This window comes from Aquarana catesbeiana, linkage group LG04, assembly GCF_042186555.1.
Source record: "Aquarana catesbeiana isolate 2022-GZ linkage group LG04, ASM4218655v1, whole genome shotgun sequence".
Classification (NCBI taxonomy): Eukaryota; Metazoa; Chordata; class Amphibia; order Anura; family Ranidae; genus Aquarana; species Aquarana catesbeiana.
The window spans coordinates 543,221,097-543,245,467 of record NC_133327.1 but is presented as its reverse complement, the minus strand read 5'-3'; the positions used below and the strand labels follow the sequence as shown (position 1 = coordinate 543,245,467).

Here is a 24,371-nt window from a genome sequence, read left to right as displayed (position 1 = left end):
TTATAATAGAATGCTTGTAAATAAAAACAGTGCTGAATACTGTGAATATTGGTTCTAATAAGCAGGGAGCAGCTGTTAGGATATGGTAGGAAATGACAGGTACTCTTTGCTCTAGTATACCCTACTACCAACCAATTTAAAATAACAACATCTGAAATTCGAGGTAACATAACCATTGGTCCAGTGGTAACAGAGTAGCTGTCACTGTTTCCTCTGTAAGAGAACACAACGGGTACCCAAGTTGAGACAGGAGCATACCTAACACACTTTACTTGGAGCTCTCAACAGTGAGAAATACTTGCCATAGTAGAACACTATTTTATAACTATTCGTGAACATTGTAAGTGACTGAAGTTGTCCCCCATTGTTCACATATCACCAAAAGGCAGCAAGCCAATTGAGACACAAGCTGGTTATCCGAGAAACCACTGAGCTCCAGTAATGAGATTTAAAAATTGTAATGACTATTCACAAATATTGCAAACATGATATCCTTAATGTAGCTTATGTCTCTCTTGACTCCTACATCCCCTGTGGAAAATGAAAGAAGAACACAGCCAAACCTTACTAACAAACATAACTAGGCAACTAAATAATACATAGGAGATTAAGCTCCAATTTATATTATAATATTAATCCACTGAAATCTCTCAGACGGGTAATTCATATAACAAATCGATGGCTGCGATTGCCAGGAGGTAGGTCTAAATGTTAAAGAACAACTAAACTTTTCAGTTTAAAGTAGAATTCCAGAGCCAAGCTGGTCCAAATGAAACATCTCTATTACATAACTATGTGGCCACTGTTTGCTATAATATACTGTAGTAGCATTTGCTTTGTACAGTATGCGGTGCTCTGTTCCAACAGCAGTACGGGTCAATTCCCATCTACTGGCAGAACTGAGTAGAGTTGGGCTTGGTGCTTCCCAAGCATTCAAGAGAAGCCTTGTATTTTTATTAATGAAAAAAATGCTTCCCTGAATTGGCAGGCAGATGAATTTATGATTTTAACCTCGGCCAATCTGAGGAAGCCTTGTTTTATTACTAAAACCATAAGGCTTCTCCTGAATGCCGGAGAAATGCTCAGCCCATTTCTGTTTAGTTCTGGCAGCAGACGGTAAGTGGCCAGTACTGCTACAGGAACACAGCACGCATACTGTATGTAGCTAATGCTACTAAAGTATATTACAGCGCACACACAGCGACTGCATAAAAATGTAATGCGAATATTAATTTTGGACTAGCTTGGCCCCTACAAACTACAATTGGTCTCCTACATACGAACCTTCAAGTTGCAAACTTTCCAGGATATGAACATGCATGCAATTTGCATGTCCATTCGTGTGAGTTAGTTCACATTTCTGAGTACTTCCTTTTTATGCGTGCATCCTCTACAAGTGGTTGTGCTTTTGTGTACTTTACAGTATCTTATTTTCAACCGTTTTTCCATGTATTATTTGTGTGAAATGTGTTATAAACCTATTACAGTGTAATTGTGTTGATTGGGTACCTAGGCTAAATTTGTTGGACTTACGAATGTGCTCTTGGAATGGAACTTGGAACTAATTCTACTTTAAATCTGCTAAATCCATTGAAGGTGAATCAAAACAAAAGGTGTGCAAAGTCTTATGCCGCGTAAACACGGAATCAAGTACGAGCCGGAAGTGCTTCGTCTTGTAAAACTAGCGTTCGTAATGGTGATATCACGTACGTCTTGTATGTCACTGCGTTCATAATTGTTGACCAACATTTGTGTGACCGTGAGTATGCAAGACAAGTTGGAGCCAACATTCTTTGAACAAAAATCCATGGTTTTGTTGTCGGAAAGTCTGATCGTGTGAACAGGGCATTACAGTTGCTTTTCTTTAGAAAGCAGCATCAGCATGCCACAGAGGCACTTGCTCTTTGTGTGGAAACAGTGATCTCTCTGTAGAGGTCTGAAACATCCCCTGTTTAGTAAGAGCTAGATTTCTCCAATCAGCAAAGGGGGTGTTTGACCTCTGCCGAGAGACCACTGTCTACCCACACAGAGCAAGGATCCATCACTACAGCATGCTGGCAGAGGACATGCCTTTCTACTTAGACTGTGGCTGCTTTCTAAAGAAAACTGTAAGATTTTGCACAACTTTGTTATGATGCACCCTGGTCATTCACAACACAAGCTGACAGTTACAACTTTACTCTCTATGTTCAGTAGCTTCCTTTTTAGTAACAAAAACGATTGCAGAGGAGCACAATTAGATGGTAGAGGTGCAAAATGATGAGGGGTGTGTGGCTTCAGTGCTGACTGCCCCCCCCCCCCCCCTGAAAACACCCCATCCCCTTTCACCTAGGGTGGAGCTACAACCAGCTTTAACAGAATTAAATATTCCATTTAAAAACCACTGCACACATTTTAATGAGATCCATTACTATGCCCATTGGGTCCCCTAGAGCAGTGGTTCTAAACCTCAGTCCTCAATTACCCCCAACAGGCCATGTTTGCAGGTTTTCCTTTATCTTGCACAGGTGTTTTACATCAAAGTCAATGGCTTGGTATTTTGGACAGCTATTTTATCTAATGCCGCGTACACACGAGCGGACTTTACAGCAGACTTTGCCCGGCGGACTTTTCGACGGACTTTATGACGGACTTTCCGAATGAACGGACTTGCCTACACACAATCCACCAAAGTCCGTTGAATTCGTACGTGATGACGTACGACCGGACTAAAACAAGGAAGTTCATAGCCAGTAGCCAATAGCTGCCCTAGCGTGGCTGTTTGTCCGTCAAACTAGCATACAGACGAGCGGACTTTTCGACCGGACTCGAGTTCGACGGATAGATTTAAAACATGTTTCAAATCTAAGTCCGTCCAACTTTTGAGAAAACAAAGTCCGCTGGAGCCCACACACGATCGAATTGTCTGACGAAATCCCGTCTGCCGGGCAAAGTCTGCCGTAAAGTCCGCTTGTGTGTACGCGGCATAAGAGAAATTCCCAAAACATGGCCTGTTTGGGGGTACTTGAGGACTGAGGTTGAGAACCACTGTGCTAGAGGAATCGACGCAATTTTACAATTCTGGTGGCGTGTCTTTAATAAGTCTGCCAGTATCTGGATTAGGTGATTTATGGTGACATCAGGGGGTACAGTCGGGATGGAAGAGTGAACTTCCATTAAACTGCTGTTAGCTTCCAAATTGCTATCTCATTTTGAAAGTAATTGTATAATGGATGCAATGGGTTGCTGCAGCTGTATCACAAGTCCAACATGTATTTGGATGTTGACTTTGGTGTGGTTCATTTTCCAGTAAACCGTACACAAGGAGTCTCTTGACTAGGAAGCTTGGAAGAAAACAGGATTTCTGCATCTCCCACAGGCTTGCAGGAAAGGTATTATCATGTAGCAATCTGGACAGCAATGAGTTCTTTGACGTTTCACTTGGCTTTTGGCAGGAAACCAATCCCATATCCATGACTATCTTTTTTTTCTGGATATGGCTGCACTCTCGACACTGCTGGTGTTCTGATCACTCACACAAGCTCCTGCCAGTAAGAGGTGGTAAGGAATAATTCATAATTCATATTCATCCATTTCGTGAAGGAACAGTCTCTTATTATGCTAAGTCATTACTGAAGTTTAAACTCCAGCATTTTTAAAGTGTTTTCACCCAGTGGTGCCATCATTTTCGGCAGAGCAGTCCTTTCGCTGCCAGGAAGTGGCAATCCGGGCAACCCCCTGTTTGAAACACAGAATCCATAAGTGCTTTAGCCAGTTAAAACCCATTGAGCAAAAATCTTTCTATGCATGGATCACATTGAATCTAATTTTGTTTTTGTTGGCTAACATGATGCTGGGTGTCAAAATGTAGCACCAAGACACCCTGTGTCCAGCATGCAGTAGGAACGTCCTCCTTTATGCAGTCCGGTTCTTTAGCACAATGTAGGCACCAACAGTGCTTCACCAGCAGCATCTCTGAAATTCATGCAAGTTGCACCATTGCTGCATAAAAACGAACTTACTTACACCAATGGGGAAATGTACTGTATATGTAGTGAATGACTATGTATGATGATGGCAGTTGGTGTTTATTAGCTTTGTCCCATGTGACATGGCTCTAGCACTGCAACTAATTGGTCCATATTGACACAATAGCATCACGCAGTTGCTGCAGATTTTCCATGATGTGAATCTCCTGTTACACCACATCCCAAAGGTGCTCTATTGGATGAGATCTGGTGACTGTGAAGGCCATTGGAGTACAATGACCTCATTGTCATGTTCAAGAAACCAGTGGTGAGATGATTTGAGCTTTGTGACATGGTGCATTATCCTGCTGGAAGTAGCCATCAGAAGATGGGTACACTGTAGTCGTAAAGGGATGGACATGGTCAGCAACAATACTCAGTTAGGCCGTGGCGTTAAAACGATGTTCAATTGGTAATAAGGGGCCCAAAGTGTGCCAAGAAAATATCTACCATACCATTACACCACCAGCAGCCTCTGATACAAGGCAGGATGGATCCATGCTTTCATGTTGTTTACGGCAAATTCTGACCCTACCATCTGAATGTCGCAGAGATATGGTATTCTGCATACCTTAGTTGTAATGAGTGGTTATGTCAGAAACCATGAAATCAGACCGAGACAGAAGTACAGTTAAATCACACTTGTTTAATAATAAAAGTAAATAGAAAAACCGTATTTAAAACATAGCCAGAGTTCAGGAACCGGAACGAATAGTCAGACAAACCATACGTCAGGGAGTCAGAGATGAGCATAGTAAAACAGTAAGCAGGATCTGGAGCCAGAAGGGATGTCAGCCAAGCAAGTCTTTTAAAAGAAATGCAGGAGAGCATCTCTGTGATGTTGACTAAGGCGAAGGCAGAGATACTCTGGACTGGACGGCTTAAGTAGCCAGGACTGAGGAGCAGGATATCATCAACAGCTGAGTACCTATGGAGAGATAGAAGCTGGCAATTAGCCGACAGCTGAGCGGCCAGCACAGAGAAGGAAGGGCCGAGCCCAGCCCTGACAGGTTATTTGAGTTACTGTTGCCTTTTTATCATCTCGAACCAGTCCCCCGACATCAGCAAGGCATGTTCATCCACGCAGCTGCCCCTCACTGGATGTTTTCTCTTTTTCGGAACATTCTCTGTAAACCCTAGAGATGGTTGTGCGTGAAAATCCCAGTCGATCAGCAGTTTATGAAATACTCAGGCCAGCCCATCTGGCACCAACAAACATGCCACATTCAAAGTCACCTAAATCCCCTTTCTTCCCCATTCTGATGCTCGGTTTGAACTTCAGCAAGTTGTCTTCACCATGTCTAGATGCCTAAATTGATTGAGTTGCTGCCATGTGATTGGCTGATTAGCAATTTGTGTTACCAAGTAATTGAATGGGCATACCTAATAAAGTGGCTAATGTAATGTATTTATCCAGATTTTATTTCAGCAAAGATCAACACACAATTCTTTGTAACTGTTCTGTAGGTGGCAGTTTCAGAATACCATTAATCAGTGATGGACCTTCTCTCTGATAAGGAAGTCAACTTTTCCTGTTTAACTTGAACAGCTAAAGGTTGTACTAAGGACAAACTAAACTGTGATTGTGGGCAGCCAGTGATTCTTCCTTTGATTTCTTTTCTTTGGTTTCCGTTTGTCAGTTTTGCACATGTTTAAGCTTGTTCATATACTTTCAGAACACAAGGGATGATTTATAAAAGTTAGAGGAAAGGGAAGTGTTTCCGTTGCCCTTATCAGCACTTTGGATTATCAGATGAACCTAGGCCAGGCTATGGACATTCAACTATTTACATTTTTTTTTTCAATACGATATATACCACATTTTTGTATAGTACAGCTTTTTGTAAACTGAATTAAGATTTTTATTTTTTATTTTAAGGGCCTGTGTTGACGGGCTTTGGGCATGTGTTGCGCTTCAGCTTGACAAATTGAGATCATTTAGTATGCGTTTGACAGCTCTGCCTCTGTTGCGGAAACATGCCCATCGTGAGCTGCAGTGTCTTAGCATGTGAGCATGTGAGACACAAATGGAGGAGGATTTTGTCTCAGTCCTGGAAGGTAAAAGGAGATTTCTGTTTACTTTGTGAGGTTTTGTGCATCACATAGTAACTGGATTTGGGACTTGTTTGAACTGTCATACAGGAAGCTTTACTTACACTTTAACCACTTGCTACTCAGGCCAGTTCTGACATTTCTCTCCTACATGTAAAAATCATCATTTGTTTGCTAGAAAATTATACAGAACCCACAAATATTATATATATTTTTTAGCAGAGACCATAAAGAACAGGATGGCGGTCGTTGCAACTTTTTATCTCGCACAGTATTTGCGCAGCAATTTTTTGAACATTTTTTTTGGGAAAAAAAAAACTGTTTCATTGCAATAAACAAATAAAAACAGTAAAGTTAGCCCAATTATTTTGTATAATGTGAAAGGTGATGTTACGCCGAGTAAATAGATACCTAACAGGTCATGCTTCAAAATTGCACACGCAATGTGGAATGGTGCCAAACTTCGGTGCTTAAAAATCCCCATAGGCGACGCTTTAACATTTTTTACAGGTTACATGTTTTGCATTATAAAGAAGGTCTAGTGTTAGAATTATTGCTCTCGCTCTAACGTTTGTGGCGATACCTCACAAAGTGTGATATAAACGCAGTTTACATATGTGGGCTTGACTTACGTATGCGTTCGCTTCTGTGAGCGAGCACACGGGGACAGGGCCCCCCTTTTTTTTAATTTTACTTTTATTTTTCGATTTTGATATATTTCTTTTTCCATTTTTTTTTTTTTTGATCACTTTCATTCCTATTACAAGGAATCAATAAGTCAATAGGTCCCCACATCTCACCTCTAGGCTGGGATGCCTGAAATTTAAAAAAAAAAAAAAAAAAAAAAAAAAACGATCCTGGCTTCCCAGCCAAGACGGCGGCATTTTTTCAAATGCAGAGGTGCCCGGCCTCTTTTCATAACATCGCGCCCGGCCTCCGAACGATCATAGAGACTCCGGGGACCATCTGGCCCACCAGAAATTTCTATGGTCAGCATCCGAGGCCGGGCGGTTCCTTCTTCGGTTCGCCGATGGGATGGCGGCGGGAGACCCTCCCGCTGCCTGTAAGAACGATCAAGCTCATTCTTATGGTGAAGGGAATCACCGCCTCTAAAGGAAGATATCTAAATGATAACTGTAGCTGCAGGCATCATTCAGATATCACTTCTCAAAGTCCGCAACGTCATATGACATTACACCTGCGGCAAACGGTTAAAGTCCAACTCTAACCCAGTTACTTTTTTTCTTTCTGAATACGGTTTTCAGGTTTTCATGTCTTTGTCCTCTTTGGGAACATTCTTTAACCTTATTGGTGGCTAGCAGGATAGGAAGTAAGGAAAGGTCTAGACTCTAAGGTCTTTTCAATGGAGATACAGACAGGGATAAAGCACTTTTTTAGTAGCTTAAATAAGGGTGAGAACCTCTGTCAAGTATTTACTATTGAGTGTGTATCCATCAGGCCAGTTTCTTATAGCTTCATGTATAGTTTCTGGGCTACAAAATTAGAAAAACTCTTCCCAGCAGGGATACACACTAATAAAAACCTGACCTGGGGTTCTAACCCTTTCGTGGTCTACAAATAAAAACGTTTGGCTGCCATTCCTCTCAAAAACTGCGGTAATAAATCTTATTTGCAGTTGCTGCAACAGTATGTAGTTACTGGATTTGCTAGAAATCTCATCCCAGTGCTCTTGTAATTTGCTCACTTTGTAGGTAGCATGTTATATGGAATGTAGCAAAGTCCTAAAGTTTATTGTACTGGGAGATTTATTTTTGCTGAAATACATGCACATAGTTCTGTATGTCATAGGGTAAGCCAGGGTTGCAAGGTTTCTTATGATAACACTGGAAGTGATCCTGTTATATCTGCAATTGCCCTGGCATGGGCTACTTCAGTTCGACATTTGCTTACATCAGTGCAAATTAGATAGTTGGTGTAGATGGTATTTTGTCATGTTAAAAAACTCCACCAAATGTAGATTACAGATAGGTTGATATCCTATACTCTTCTCTATCTTAATGTTCCTGAACTCCAGACTGAGACCAAGAAATGTCGTGAAGAGATCCTGTAGCAGGAGATATCGGTGTCTGAAAATTGTGTGTAGTATTTCTTCTTTTGGGGTGGTGCGGGATGACTCCTTAGCCTCGGTTCACACCAGAGGCGGCACGACTTGCAGGTCGCCTCACCGAGGCGACCTGCAAACCACTGCCCGGGCGACTTGCAAAACGACTTCTGTATAGAAGTCTATGCAAGTCGCCCCTAGTCGCCCCCAAAGTCGTACAGGAACCTTTTTCTAAGTTGGAGCGACTTGCGTCGCTCCCCTTAGAACGGTTCCATAGCACAGAACGGGAGGCGACTAGGTCGCCTGACAAGTCGTCCCTGTGCGAACTGAGCCTTAAGCAGTGAGGTAGTCTAACATTTCAGTCTCAGGGTCTGATCTTTGATGTATGATTAAAATGAAGTTGGACACCTGCCACTTTAGTCTTTTAATTGCTGAAATCTGTTCTAGAGGAGAGGGTTTAAAGCAGGGATCTGCAATTAGCAGACCTCCAGCTGTTGCAGAACTACAAGTCCCATCATGCCTCTGCCTCTGGGTGTCATGCTTGTGGCTGTCAGAGTCTTGCAATGCCTCATGGGATTTGTAGTTCTGCAACAGCTGGAGGTCCGATAATTGCATATCCCTGGTTTAAAGTGATTGTAAAGCTTTGTTTTTGTTTTGTTTTTTTTAAATAAAAAACATGTCATACTTGCCTCCTCTGTGCAAGGGTTTTGCACAGAGCAGCCCCATTCCTCCTCTTCTATGGTCCAATTAGCGGCGCTCCAGTCTCCTCCTCCTCTCGAGCGCCTCCCAAGGTGTAAATTCACCCATCCATGTCTCCATGCTTTATTTTGCTGAGAAATCACTTTGAAAAACATCCCCCCATTTCTGGCCCTGGCCGCCTTGAGTAAGGGCAGATGATCCATCTAGCAGTTACTTCCTGGAATCCATCTCCCCTTAACTCAAGCATACAGACAGGAGGATGTGCTTAGCTGAAGAGACCCCTTCTCCCTTCCTGAAGACTCCTGGGATGTATGACAACATTTGTCTAGGCCTGGAAACCAGGAAGTAATTGAAGAAATAAAATTAAAAAAAAGTTTAAAACAAGTAAAGTATCCTCCCAGTTCCCGTAACAGAGGTAGAATTAGTAGTTTACACCAGCAGCAGCAGCACCCAAGGCATAAAATCTCATCAAAAGCTGCACAGGAGTAAAATCGCATCCAAATCACAAACAACTCGCACTACATAATCACACCTGTAATCGCATTGCACTAGTGCACACCAGGCCCAAACTTTATCATCTCCCAAACCCCAACACTCTCCTCTGGGATTGGTTGGGGACCCTATGATTGTTCTTCCCACTCTGATTACTGGAACCTCCTTCACAGTAACAGACAGAAGCAATCAACTCGCTAAGCTCAGGAAAGAGCTGCAGAGCCCAAAAAAAGGTAAACAAATGCTCAGGCTGGTTACAGCTTAGCAGCAACATTAAATTCAGCAAGTGACACAATAGAATAGGACAGGGTTCCTACATATGGTGTGATTCTAAATTAATCAGAGATAAGTATGGGACCCCGCTTTAGGCTTAACCACTTGCCTACCAGGCCAATTCTGACATTTCTCTCCTACGTGTAAAAATCATAATTTTTTTGCTAGAAAATTACATAGAACCCCCAAACATTATATATGTTTTTTTTTTAGCAAAGACCCTAGAGAATACAATGGTGGTCATTGCAACTTTTTATCTCGCACGGTATTTGCGCAGCAATTTTTCGAATGTGTTTTTTTGTGAAAATAAAAAAACAGTTTTGTGCTTTAAAAAAAACAAAACAGTAAATTTAGCCCAATCTTTTTTCATATTGTGAAAGATGAAGTTACGCCGAGTAAATAGATACCCAACATGTCACGCTTCAAAATTGCACACGCTCGTGGAATGGCGCCAAACTTCGCTACTTAAAAATCCCCTACCTCACCATCCGGAATTATTTGGACTATCACGGTAGTCAGGAGGCGTCCGAGTAGATTCTCTATAAATCAGATAGCCATGATTACATATACAATATAAGAGAATGATATAAGGAGGATAGCATAGCATTGGAGTAGTTATCAATTTCAAATAAAACAAATACACTCACCAACCACTGCCCAATCTGGGCTTAGACAGCACTGTGAGACGCCCAAAATGGGCGTTCCCCCGGGGGGCGGGCAAGGGGGGTTTTTTATGGCAGAATACACTATTATGTACAGAAAATGAAATGTGCATTAGGTGTTGGTATGCGGGATTTACTTTACAATTGAAAGATGAAGGTACCCACTAACAATTTATTTTTTTCTTATTTTTGTGGCATTTACTCTATAAAAATCCCCTTAGGCGACGTTTTAAATTTTTTTACTGGTTACATGTTTTGAGTTACAGAGGAGGTCTAGGGCCAAAATTATTGCTCTCGCTCTAACGTTCGCGGTGATACCTCACATGTGTGGTTTGAACACCGTTTTCATATGTGGGCGGGACCTAAGTTTGCGTTCGCTTCTGCATGCAAGCTCACGGGGACAGGGGCATTTAAAAAATTTTTACTTTAACTTTATTTTAGCTTTTTTCCCCCAAAAAATTTTTGGATCACTTTTATTTCTATTACAAGGAATGTAAAAATCCCTTGTAATAGGAATAAGCATGACAGGTGCTCTTTACAGTGAGATGTGGGGTCAATAAGACCCCACATCTCACCTCTAGGCTTAGAAGCCTGAAACAAAAACAAAAAAACAAAAAAATCACCGCTTCCCAGCCGAAGCATCGCCGTTTTTTTTTTTAATACAGAGACCGGGCGTGACGTCATAACATCGCGCCCGGCCTCCGAACGATCATAGAGACTCCGGCAACCATCTGATCCGCCGGAAATCTCTATGCCAAACATCCGGGGCTGGCGGATCCTGTGACCGACTCACCAATCGTAGCGGTGAGTCGGTAGAAGCACCTGAGGGCGGCCGGAGGGGGGTGTCCCCTCTCGCCTCCCATAAGAATGATCAAGCGGCTAAACGCGAGTTACAGCGTTTAGCCGCGTTCAGATGCTTTTAGATGCGTTTGACGTCTGAAACGTCGGAAACGTCGGCGTCCGAACTCATTTTTTTGCCTTGAAAGAAAAGCCTCTAAACTCAACTGCCTAAAAACGACATTAAACGAACCTGTGTACATGTACACATAAGATAACATTGGATGAGTTCAGGGGCAGCTGAAAAAAGCGTCCAACTGCCTCTGAACGTCCGTTTACCAGCAGCAGTGTACATGAGGCCTTAAGGCTTAATGTACACTGGACGTTTTTACAACCTCTCCTGAATGATTTCACTTAACAGATAAAAACCCACGTTTAAAACGTCTGTTCTGCCACGTTTACATGCTGCATTTAGCGGTGTTGTGCCTTGTTTGCGTTTAGACGCGTTTGAAAAAAAAAAAATTTCTTTTCAAAATAGCCAAAAATGAAAATGCCTGTAAACTAAATGCGGCTAAACGCTGGTGCTGCGTTTAGCGGCGTTTGGCGTCGGAAACTTTGCCGTCTGAACTCATTTTTTTTGCCTTTCTAAGAATAGCCTCTAAAGGCAACTGCCTAAAAACATCATTAAACGAACTTGTGTACATGTACACATAAGATAACATTGGATGAGTTCAGGAGCAGCTGAAAAAAACATCCAACTGCCTCTGAACGTCCGTTTACCAGCAGCAGTGTACATGAGCCCTAAAGGTTTGATAACATCATGCTCTCCTAGGGGGGAGGACATATTTTTAAAAGCAGTAAATGTAACATTCACCAAACAATCACTACAGGCAAGTCAATCCGTTTAAAACACATGTACAAGAAAGATACACCTGCTCTGAATGTTACATTCACTGCTTTATAAATATACCGTATATACTCGAGTATAAGTCGAGATTTTCAGCCCTTTTTTTAGGCTGAAAGTGCCCCCTTCGAGTCGTCACCGTCTGCCTACATGATTAGTTTGTCATGCAGACATACGGCGGCCAGTGTGTGATAATAACTTTCGGCGGCCATTCCACTGTTCAAAAGCCGGGCCTCCTCCTCATCTGTGATAGGCAGAACACTCCATTTCCCAGTAGTCAGTGTACAACCTATCACGGACATTCTCTCATCCTCCTCCGTGGTATGAGGATGAGAGAATGTCCGTGATAGGCTGACCGCTGACTGCTGGGAAATGGAGCGTTCTGCCTATCACAGACGAGGAGGAGGCACGGCTTTTGAACAGTGGAATGGCTGCCGAATGGTATTATGACACGCTGATCGGTGGATGCTGATCGCCACACGGAGGCATGCACAGGACACAGGTAGGTTGCACAGGACACAGGGACACATGCACAGGACACAGGTAGGCTGCACAGGACACAGGGAAACATGCACAGGTGCGCTGCACAGGACACAGGGACACATGCACAGGACACAGGTAGGCTGCACAGGACACAGGTAAGCTGCACAGGACACAGGTAGGCTGCACAGGACACAGGGACACATGCACAGGACACAGGGAGGCATGTGGCTGCAGATGGGCATTGTTGACCCTCTTTTCCACTTACAGTAGCTGCTGCATTTCTCACCCTCGACTTACACTCGGGTCAATACGTTTTTCCAAGTTTTTTGTGGTAAATTAGGGGCCTCGGCTTATATTCGGAACGACCTATACTCGAGTCTATACGGTACCCTATGTGGCATTAAACAGGTTAAGTAAGGCTGCCAGGGCAGAGAAAAACTCCACCTCTGAAGAGCTTCAAGCTCATGAAATACTATGTGCAAAGACTCATGCTGATACTATGTGCAAAGACTCATGCTGATACACCCTCCCCTTCCTCCCTGGCTGAGTTGCAGATGGCCAGAAGAGCATTACTGCTGCACTTCCAAAGTCTCACTCAATGCAACTTTAAAACTAGAGCTGAAACACTGTTTGAAAAAGGGGACAAAAACGGGAAGCTATTAGCCTATCTGACTGCTGATGCACAGACACATACAGCGATCCCCTGCATTCACTCACCTGAGGGCACTCTTGTGAGGGATGTGGAGAGCATTAAGCGGGCATTTGTCTCTTATTACTCTGAATTGTACGCTCCTATCCCATCGTATGACCATCAGGTTTTGGTAGATCTGCTGGACCCCCTCCAGATTCCGGTGCTGCCAGCTGAGGTGGCGACTAGTTTGGACGCACCTTTTACCAAAGAATTAGTGACGCCTGTTGCCTCTTTTCCGAATGGTAAGTCACCGGGCCCAGATGGGATTCCCGCCGAATGGTACAAACAACATGTAGAGCTCCTATCCCCCAGACTCTTACAACTTTATGAAAACTGTTTAGAAACGGGTACATTACCTACCTCCTTTTACGAGGCCCATGTGGTCTTACTGCCTAAACCCGACAAAGACCCTCTCTCTTGCTCATTGTATAGGCCTATAGCATTGCTCAATATGGACCTCAAAATTCTTACTAAAATGCATGCCAATCGGTCAATGAACATAATACATCATTTAATATCGCCCGACCAGACTGGGTTCATGCCTAAAAAGGCTACAGATATCAATATCCGGAGGGTGTATACACATATTCAGCTATAGACTGGGAAATCATCTGGGGAGGCCCTGGTGTTTTTTGATCTGGAAAAGGCAGTTGACTCCATTGATTGGGGGTACATGACTGAGGTTTTGCACCGCACGGGGTTTGGCCCCATTTTCCTTCAGTGGATATCGCTGCTGTACGACCATCCGGTCGCAGCCCTCCGTCTTAATGTCAGGGTGTCAGATGCCTTTCCGGTGTCCAGGGGTACCAGACAGGGGTGCTCGCTTTCACCGGGACTTTTTGCATCGGTTATGGAACCTCTTGCGATCGCGCTGCATTCTTCCCCACAGATACAGGGCATTACTGGTGGCACCCTGACTGAAATTACGGCCCTTTTATGCAGACGACCTGCTGTTGTTCATCAAAGATACTGGACCATCTCTGCAGACAGCGCTGGGCAAATTCTCGGGGGTCTCTGGCCTTCAAGTTAACTGCACCAAGTCTAAAATACTCCCCTTAAGGTCCCATCCTGTACCTGGAAAAGCCAATCCCGATAATCCCTTACAATGGGTTAGACAGATTAAATATCTGGGGCTTCTAATCACAAACTCGGTGACCGATTTCATTAACCTCAATGTCTCCCCTTTACTTGGTATTCTAAAAAGTTCCATGCCTGGAAACACCTTTCACTCTCCCTCATAGGGAAGATAAACCTGATCAAAATGAAAATTCTGCCCTTGTTGCTGTACGTCCTTAGAAATTACCCAGTATGGATCCCAAGATCTCTTTTCAAGTCGATAGATAGTATGCTCTCCTCCTTTCTGTGGCAGGGATTAACTCCCCGCCTGAAATTGACCATACTTCAGTAGCCATGGGGGGGAAGGGGGTCTTGCGGTACCTAGCTTTTATAAATACTTCCTAGCTGGCCAACGGACAGTAGCTCACCGCTGGCTGACTTTTCCCCCGGATGACTCCTCGGTGTCCCTGGAGGGAGCCTGTGTAGGCTCCTATGAGGCGCTCTAACACTTGGTCTACAGAGGTTTGAAGTCCCTATATTCCCTGATTCCCTCCATGCGCTCGGTGATAAGGGCATGGAATGTGACCCAGGGATTGCGGTCGTCTAGTGCGAACAGGTTCTCCCCCAATTTACCGTTGTGGAGAAATCCCAATTTGGTACAAACTGCTGGGGTCAAAACTTTACAGCATATTAATCTAAACGGCATCCTAATTTCATTTAATGAACTCAAGTAGCATCTCACCCTACCCAACTCACACTTGTTCAGATACATCCAACTGCGACATGCTTTTTACTCTCAATTTGGCAGGGAACTGCTGAACCTTGACCCTAGTGACTTAGAATTGCTGACGCGCAGCGACTCCTTGGTTGAACCAGTCTCTAGCCTATATAAGGACCTTTTCCAGGAAACGGTTAGATTAATGGAACCTTGCAGACTTGCCTGGGAGGTGGCGGCCCCAGGGCTAGACAGGGATGACTGGGATGACATGTGGGGGACCGCGTTTCAATACCTAGTCTCTACCAGAGATCGTTTAATTCAATATAAATTCCTACATAGAATATACCTCACTCCGGCTAGATTAGCGAAAATATTTGGGAACCAACAGTCTTTATGTTGGAGATGCTCAACCCCTATGGCAAACTTTATGCATATATTTTGGGACTGCCCCCATATCAAAACATACTGGCAAGCTATAACACAATGTATTAGCTTGGTCACCTCCTATTTCAATCCCACTGTCTATTAAAGTATGCTTGTTGCACTTGGTTGAACCTTTAGCCACTACTAGGGCTATACGAACTCTTCTCACTCTATTATTGTTCTATGCTAAAAAACGAACTGTCCTATCATGGAAGAGTTCGTCTACCCCAACATTGGAGGCCTGGAAGTCTCTGGTGAACAAAGCAGTACCATATTATAAAGCTACCTATCTAAGCAGAGGGGCTCTAACCAAGTTTGATAGGGTCTGGGGCGGGTGGATGGCATCTGTGGACTAACTACATTACCAGGTATATTCACTGACCTTGGCGTTTGCTGCTGATTCGTGAAGGATAAGTCTTTTTGGAGTGCTAGAGGAGTGCAGACCAACCAGAGACTAATGTAAGGATTTTCTCAACGGGCGGCCTTTTTACGCACCTAGAGGTTACTGCTTCTCCTGGTGAAGGGACTGGGGGGTTCGGGGAGGAAAGGACCGCGTAAACTGATATTCTTCTGTAAGAATGAGCAGGGAGTCACCGCACAAAATCGCTATAAATCACACCTCCGGCTGGAGGGTAAGGTAGTGGGCATACCTGTCTAGGCAAAACCACACCAGGGCTGGGTTATTACCCTTTTTGAGTTTGTTGTGGGATTGTTTTTTTTTGGGGGGGGGGGCAGGGGGCTCCTTTTCCTTTTATTTGTTGTGTTTTTTTTTTTTTTGTTCTTTTGTTGCTCATCTATGCCTTTTTTTTTGTTCTACACTGGGATGTTTTTACTCTGTAAGCAGTGGTTGTTCCCACTTTTAGTGGGCTTTTGTTTGTATGTCAAAAAAACCTAATAAAAAGTCATTTACAAAAAAACCATAGGGTAAGTACTTTTTAAAAACTTATTTCAATCTGTACCATGTGTGGGAAGTCAGCGATGAGTAGTGATTTTCCTAACCAATCTTCTGAGTGTGTTAAAAATCTCACCAGTGAAACATTAGTGGGGGAATATGAGTCAGAAGTTATTTTTAGTTAAGTAAATGAAAAAAAAATCAATATCATCATTTCTTGAGAAAGATTTATATATACGGTTTTGTTAACCTTGCAGGCAAAAGTTTTGTATGAGTTTGTGGCGGAACCTGGAAATAATGAGCTGACTGTGAAAGAAGGAGAAACCATTACAATAACCAATAAGGTAAGCCCGTTTTATTGTTTACTGTACTAAATGTGCGTAGAAATGACTTGTGAGCTCTGTCTCATTTTGCTGTACATAGATAATGCATGTATTTTATTGCTTTTGATACACAGATAAATATAGCCAATCTATGGGGTCAGGTAGACTCTTTAATATGGTTGTCTTGAAGTTCTTTCACTCTCTTATAGCTTAAAGTGGTTGTATACCCAAAAGAAAAAGAAAAAAGAAAAAAGGCAAAGGCATAATAAGCTAGTATGCACCGCATACTAGCTCATTATGCAATACTTACCTTAGAACAAAGCCCGTCTCCCGGTCACCACTGAGGGAGCTGATATTTTGCCTCGACGATTTTTCCGGGTTCGTGGCTCCGGCCACTCGCAGTGCCGGAGCTGCGAACCCGGAAGAATCACCGATGACATCACTCCCACGTATGCGCGGGGGAGTCTTCTTTCCGGCAAGGAGCTCTGATTTTCTGTGTTTCATCAGAGTGGCGACCCTTCAGATTTTGTAACGGAAGTGACGTTCCATCACCGCCATCTTGCTACACCCTGCACTCGTCCGCAGTAAAGGATACAGTGAGAAGGCGGCAAGCGGACATCTTGTTACACCCTCTGGAGCCTTGCATTTCACACTTATTTTTAACAGTAAACTAAGCTTATATAGTGAAATTCAGTATTTTGAAATCCGTCTGACTGTTTTGATGTTGAATTGTAAAAGCAGAGGTGTTCTGTCATATTAGCAAATTTGTGAGATCAGCAGGCTTGCCGCTGCTTTTAAAATTCAACATTTAAACAGTCTAATGGACTTTTGAATACCGCATTTCCCTGTATAAGCTCAGTTTACTGTTAAAAATAAGTGTAAAATGCAAGACTCCAGTGGGTATAACAAGATGTCCGCTTGCCTCCTTCTCACTGTATCCTTACTGTGGATGAGTGCAGGGTGTAGCAAGATGGCGGCGATGGAACGTCACTTCCGTTACAAAATCTGACAGGTTGCCTAATCTGACGAAACACTGGCAGCATCCACCGGACCTTCAGAGCGCATGTGCCGCTGACATCTTTGGCTGCATGCAAGGTGAATATCTCCTAAACCGTACAGGTTTAGGAGATATTCAATTTACCTACAGGTAAGCCTTAATAGGCATACCTGTAGGTAAAAATGTGCTAAAGGGGTATACAACCGCTTTAAAGTGGTTGTACAGGCAGAAGGTTTTTTACCGTACTGTATTCTATGCATTAAGGTAAAGTACCACCTGCAATGAAATCATTCAACTCACCATAATGCAGAATCAGTGGGAGCCCTGAGCGTGTCACTAGCCACGTCGCCTGCCACAAGATACCATCAGGTGTCCCCAGCGAAGTCCGTCCTTACATGCAGCCTGTGTCCCACCAAATGCAGCCTGTGTCCCACCAAATGCAGCCTGTGTCCCACCAAATGCAGCCTGTGTCCCACCAAATGCAGCCTGTGCCCCACCAAATGCAGCCAGCCTGTGCCCCACCAAATGCAGCCAGCCTGTGCCCCGCCAAATGCAGCCAGCCTGTGCCCCGCCAAATGCAGCCAGCCTGTGCCCCGCCAAATGCAGCCATCCTGTGCCCCGCTAAATGCAGCCAGCCTGTGCCCCGCCAAATGCAGCCAGCCTGTGCCCCGCCAAATGCAGCCAGCCTGTGCCCCGCCAAATGCAGCCAGCCTGTGCCCCGCCAAATGCAGTCAGCCTGTGCCCCGCCAAATGCAGCCAGCCTGTGTCCAGCCAAATGCAGCCAGCCTGTGCCCCGCCAAATGCAGCCAGCCTGTGCCCAGCCAAATGCAGCCAGCCTGTGCCCAGCCAAATGCAGCCAGCCTGTGCCCCGCCAAATGCAGCCAGCCTGTGCCCCGCCAAATGCAGCCAGCCTGTGCCCCGCCAAATGCAGCCAGCCTGTGCCCCGCCAAATGCAGCCAGCCTGTGCCCCGCCAAATGCAGCCAGCCTGTGCCCCGCCAAATGCAGCCAGCCTGTGCCCCGCCAAATGCAGCCAGCCTGTGCCCCGCCAAATGCAGCCAGCCTGTGCCCCGCCAAATGCAGCCAGCCTGTGCCCCGCCAAATGCAGCCAGCCTGTGCCCCGCCAAATGCAGCCAGCCTGTGCCCCGCCAAATGCAGCCAGCCTGTGCCCCGCCAAATGCAGCCAGCCTGTGCCCCGCCAAATGCAGCCAGCCTGTGCCCCGCCAAATGCAGCCAGCCTGTGCCCCGCCAAATGCAGCCAGCCTGTGCCCCGCCAAATGCAGCCAGCCTGTGCCCCGCCAAATGCAGCCAGCCTGTGCCCCGCCAAATGCAGCCAGCCTGTGCCCCGCCAAATGCAGCCAGCCTGTGCCCCGCCAAATGCAGCCAGCCTGTGCCCCGCCAAATGCAGCCAGCCTGTGCCCCGCCAAATGCAGCCAGCCTGTGCCCCGCCAAATGCAGCCAGCCTGTGCCCCGCCAAATGCAGCCAGCCTGTGCCCCGCCAAATGCAGCCAGCCTGTGCCCCGCCAAATGCAGCCAGCCTGTGCCCCGCCAAATGCAGCCAGCCTGTGCCCCGCCAAATGCAGCCAGCCTGTGCCCCGCCAAATGCAGCCAGCCTGTGCCCCGCCAAATGCAGCCAGCCTGTGCCCCGCCAAATGCAGCCAGCCTGTGCCCCGCCAAATGCAGCCAGCCTGTGCCCCGCCAAATGCAGCCAGCCTGTGCCCCGCCAAATGCAGCCAGCCTGTGCCCCGCCAAATGCAGCCAGCCTGTGCCCCGCCAAATGCAGCCAGCCTGTGCCCCGCCAAATGCAGCCAGCCTGTGCCCCGCCAAATGCAGCCAGCCTGTGCCCCGCCAAATGCAGCCAGCCTGTGCCCCGCCAAATGCAGCCAGCCTGTGCCCCGCCAAATGCAGCCAGCCTGTGCCCCGCCAAATGCAGCCAGCCTGTGCCCCGCCAAATGCAGCCAGCCTGTGCCCCGCCAAATGCAGCCAGCCTGTGCCCCGCCAAATGCAGCCAGCCTGTGTCCCGCCAAATGCAGCCAGCCTGTGTCCCGCCAAATGCAGCCAGCCTGTGTCCCGCCAAATGCAGCCAGCCTGTGTGTCCCGCCAAATGCAGCCAGCCTGTGTCCCGCCAAATGCAGCCAGCCTGTGCCCCGCCAAATGCAGCCAGCCTGTGCCCCGCCAAATGCAGCCAGCCTGTGCCCCGCCAAATGCAGCCAGCCTGTGCCCCGCCAAATGCAGCCAGCCTGTGCCCCGCCAAATGCAGCCAGCCTGTGCCCCGCCAAATGCAGCCAGCCTGTGCCCCGCCAAATGCAGCCAGCCTGTGCCCCGCCAAATGCAGCCAGCCTGTGCCCCGCCAAATGCAGCCAGCCTGTGCCCCGCCAAATGGGCTGTGGTGAGTGCAGTCAAAGTCTACTTAAAGGCGACTGCTCAGATTCGAAAAACGGATGTTTTGTTTGTGTTGCCTGAAGGTCCTAAAAAGGACAGGCAGCATCGAAATCTACTATTTCTAAATGGATTCGGCAAGTAATTGTTCAAGCTTATGGTTTGAAGAGGAAGATTCTACCCTCTCTAACGTGGGCAGTGCATCACCAAGCCTCCTTGGCTCAAATCTGCAAGGCCGCAACTTGGTCTTCAGTCTATACATTTACCATATTCTATCAGGTTGATGTAAAAGGCATGAAGATATCGCCTTTGGGCGCAGTGTGCTGCAGGCAGCAGTATAAGTCCTCTGGTTTAATGGTGCCCTACTTTTGTTGCGTCTCCCTCCCCTCAGTTGGCATTGCTCTGGGGACATCCCACATAGTAATTACTATGGCTCTCTGTCCCGTTATGTACGATAAAGAAAATATGATTTTTATAACAGCTTACCTGTAAAATCCTTTTCTTGGAGTACATCACGGGACACAGAGGTTCCGCCCCTCTTTTAATACATGTATATTGCTTTGCTACAAAAACTGAGGTACTCCTAGTAGTGGGAGGGGTTATATAAGGGGTGAACTTCCTGTCTTAGGGTGTGCCAGTGTCCATCACCTAAAGGTGGCCTATAACCCACATAGTAATTACTATGGCTCTGTGTCCCGTGATGTACTCCAAGAAAAGGATTTTACAGGTAAGCTGTTATTAAAATCCTATTTTTACCTTGATTCAACATTTGGGTCACTTTTCATAGGTCGCTTAGACCTGGGAATATCATCCCAGCTGTATTACAGCATTCTCAGTGCTTCTAAAACTTGGGTGGATTTGCACCACCTGTCCAGAGATGGTCCTTTTATTTTTATAGCTTTGATGCTAATGTATATATGATGTTTTTTAAAGTATTTTTTTTACATTTGATATCAATAAATCTTTTTTGCTAATCATGTTTGTATGATTAGTGAAGTTCCATAGATATGTGCTACCATAGGGTTGGTTGCGCTAACACATTTTTATTTTTCAAGTTTACTATTCAACTTTCATTCCGTGAGCTTCCATTCCTCTCCTTTTCCTCCTTTTTTTCATTTTTACTCTAAACGTTTTTGAGGGTATCCAGTCCCCATACTTGAGTATTTTTTAACCCCTTTTGACACACTAATATGGTAGGTGGCACCTTGAGGGTCCGGTAATATTCTTAGTGTATCATCAGGCTGGGAAAGAGCTGAGTCATGTGACAGCTGTATATCGATTAGAAAAAAAAATATTTTTTTTTTGTTTTTAAATAATTACAGTGCCATAATCCATATACAGAAATAGAAGGGACAATGTCATTTAAACAGTGTGTGTTTAAGATTACTTTAAGCGAGTACCAAGCTTTTTAAGGGTACCTCTTAGTGGGGTTATGGAAAATGAAGACTTTCGAAGTCGGAGCTTATCCACTTGCCAACTGCGCCGGATCACGTACTAGGTACGAGATCCGCCAATTCCAGGTAGGGGGGCACGCGCCACGGGCGACCCGGCTGTGCTGTGATTATACACAGCAGATGCCAATCAGCGGGTGCCGGCCAATGGATGACCGCTGGCACCTGCTGATCATCAGAAAGACACACAGGACAGAGCTCTGCCTATGTAAACAAGGCATAGCTCTGTCCTGTCAGCGGGGCAGTAATGAATTTTCTTTCCCTGCAAAGCAGGGAAGAAAATACATGACTTCCCTTAGTAAAAGCACCACACACAGTACACCAAAACACAGGTTAGGCACACAATTAACCCTTTGATCACCCTAGATATTCATCCCCTTCCCAGCCAGTGTCAGTATTACATTGACAGTGCATATTTATAACACTGATCACTGTATTTGTGTCACTGGTTCCAGCAATGTGTCAAAAGTGTCAGTTAGTGTCCGATTGTCCGCTGAAATATTGCAGTCCTGCTATAAGTCACTGATCGCCACCATTACTATTATCATTAAAAAATAAATAAAAATTCCAGCATATATCCTATTATGTAGACGCTATAAGGTAACGCATAAAGCAATCAATATATATTTTTTTTTTTTTTTTAGCAAAAACATAGCAGAATACAAATTGGCATAAATTTATGAAGAAATTCGATTTTTAAAAATTTTTTTTTTGGGATATGTATCATAGCAAAAAGTAAAAAATATTGTGTTATATTTTTTTTGTTGTTCAAATTTCTCAGTCTTTTTTTTGTTTATAGCACAAGAAAATAAAAAACACAGTGGTGATCGAATACCACCAAAAAGAAAGTTCTATTTGTGGGAAAAAAATGCAATACATTTTATTTGGGTACAGCGTTGCATGACTGCGCAATTGTCAGTTAGGCCCCATTCACACTAGCGCGTTTTTTGATGCATTTTGCATTTTGCAGAAATGCACGGGAATTTTTTAACATGGGTTCCTATGGAACATGTTCACATCAATGCTTTTTTGTATCTCCGCGTTTTTGGAAAGGGTCGGGGACTTTTTCTCATGCAAAATGCAGCGTTTTGCATGTAATGGTTTTCAATGGACAAGCATCAAAAACGCAAGTGCACCTTTTTTGCAGCGTTTTTGATGCGTTTTTGGTGCGTTTTTGGTGCGTTTTTGCCGTTTTTTTTTTTTTGTTTTTGTAATTTTTTTGTAAGACTGTAAAAAAAAATGAAAAAAAAAAAAAAAAAACGCAAAACGCAAATCGCGGCAAAAACGCGGCAAAAACGCCGCTAAAACGCGGCTCAAAAACGCGGCAAGCATGAAAAAAAAACCTCCAAAAACGCTCAAAAGCAACATGCATAGGTGTGAATCGAGCCTTAAAGTAAAGTAATGCAGTGCCGTATCACAAAAAGTGGCCTTGTCATTAAGGGGGGGTAAATGTTCTGGAGGTCAAGTGGTTAAATAAAAAACTTAGCATGGTCTAAAAAGTAAAATTTAGATCTAATTTTGGCTTTAAAAATTAATTTTATGTTTATTAAAGTGATTGTAAGGCTCTGTTTTTTTTTTTTTTTTTTTTTTTTTTTTTGTGATGGGTTTGCTTTAAGAGCATATTAAATAAGGGCTTTGGCCAGTGCATCCCATTGGGAAATCAATTTAAAAGAGCGAACAAAAGTCCTGGATGGCTTAAAGTGATTGTAAAGGATCGTTTTTTATTTTTTTAAAATAACAAACATGTCATACTTACCTCCACTGTGCAGTTCGTTTTGCACAGAGTGGCCCCAAACCTCGTCTTCTGGGGTCCCCCGTCGGTGCTGGTCCTCCCCGCATCGTATAACTCCCTAGGAGAAGCGCTCCTAGGGGGTTACCTTGCGGGCGCGTTCCTGAGTCCATAGACGCAGAGTGCAAGACTCGGCCCCGCCCCCCGCGTCATTGGATTTGATTGACAGCAGCGGGAGCCAATGGCTGTGCTGCTGTCAATCTATCCAATCAAGAGCCGAGACAACAGGCAGAGGGGAAGAGCTCATCTCTGGCATGGGAATTACAGGACTCAGGTAGTTTAAAGTGGTTGTTTTTTTATTTGATTAAAATAACAAACATGTCTATACTTACCTGCTCTGTGTAATGGTTTTACACAGAGCAGCCCCGATCTTCCTCTTCTGGGGTCCCCCGCCGGTGCTTTAGGACCCGCCTCTTCGGCGGGTGACCCCAGGGAAAGCTTGATTTTATGGGGTCACCCGTGTGTGCTGGCTCCCAAGTCCCGCTGCTGCATCCATTGACACAGAGGGACTCGGCCCTGCTCCCGTGTCATAGCATTTGATTGATGGCTTCCGCTGCTATCAAGCTGCCCAATGAGGAGGTAGACAGCGGTGGGAGCCACTGCTGTTGTGCACATCGCTGGATCGGATCGGCTCAGGTAAGAATTAGGGTGGTGGGGGAATGCAGCACAGAAGGTTTTTTCACCTTAATGCATAGACTATATTAAAGTGAAAAACCTTAAGGCTTTAGATCCACTTTAACTGAGTTAAATTGTTTAATTATTGTTACCGATCTTCTTTAAGTTGATCTTTTATTTACCAGGAAATGTAGACTGTAGGGGGCAAAATGCTTAATTTACCTGCGTCAAAAGTCTACAGCAAGCAATAAAAGCTTACTACAAGTAATGGTGTAATCTTCTCATTCAAGTAATTGCTCGGTAGCTGTGTAGAAATCATCTCAGGATATTTCTTATGAGTTTCAGCAATAAAATGCATTGAACTATGACCATTTACAGTTGTCATATGTTTCTGACTCAAGGTGTGTAGTCTGAATTACGTCACAATTGATAAAAATAGAATGTGACAGAAAAACATCCCTCCCATACAATATGACATAATCTGAAAGCAAAAGATTCCTACATAATTCTGTTTTCATTTCACAAAAGTGAAAAGTTGAAGTGATTCTGTAGGCCAAACTGTTTTCTTTCATACAAATGCGGCACTTAGTGGACAAAGGAAGCAGCTAGTACCAAAGAATAATATAGG

At 44.7% G+C, this 24,371-nt stretch overlaps 1 protein-coding gene across 1 annotated transcript in view; it reads left to right on the top strand.

Annotated features, from left to right (window-relative positions):
- Positions 1–24,371, top strand: part of SNX9 (sorting nexin 9) — a 232,665-nt gene that overhangs the window by 49,582 nt on the left and 158,712 nt on the right. Inside the window, exon 2 of the mRNA XM_073627898.1 lies at positions 16,449–16,535. Coding sequence (XP_073483999.1) covers positions 16,449–16,535 — 87 coding nt within the window. The remainder of the gene's footprint in view (positions 1–16,448; positions 16,536–24,371) is intronic.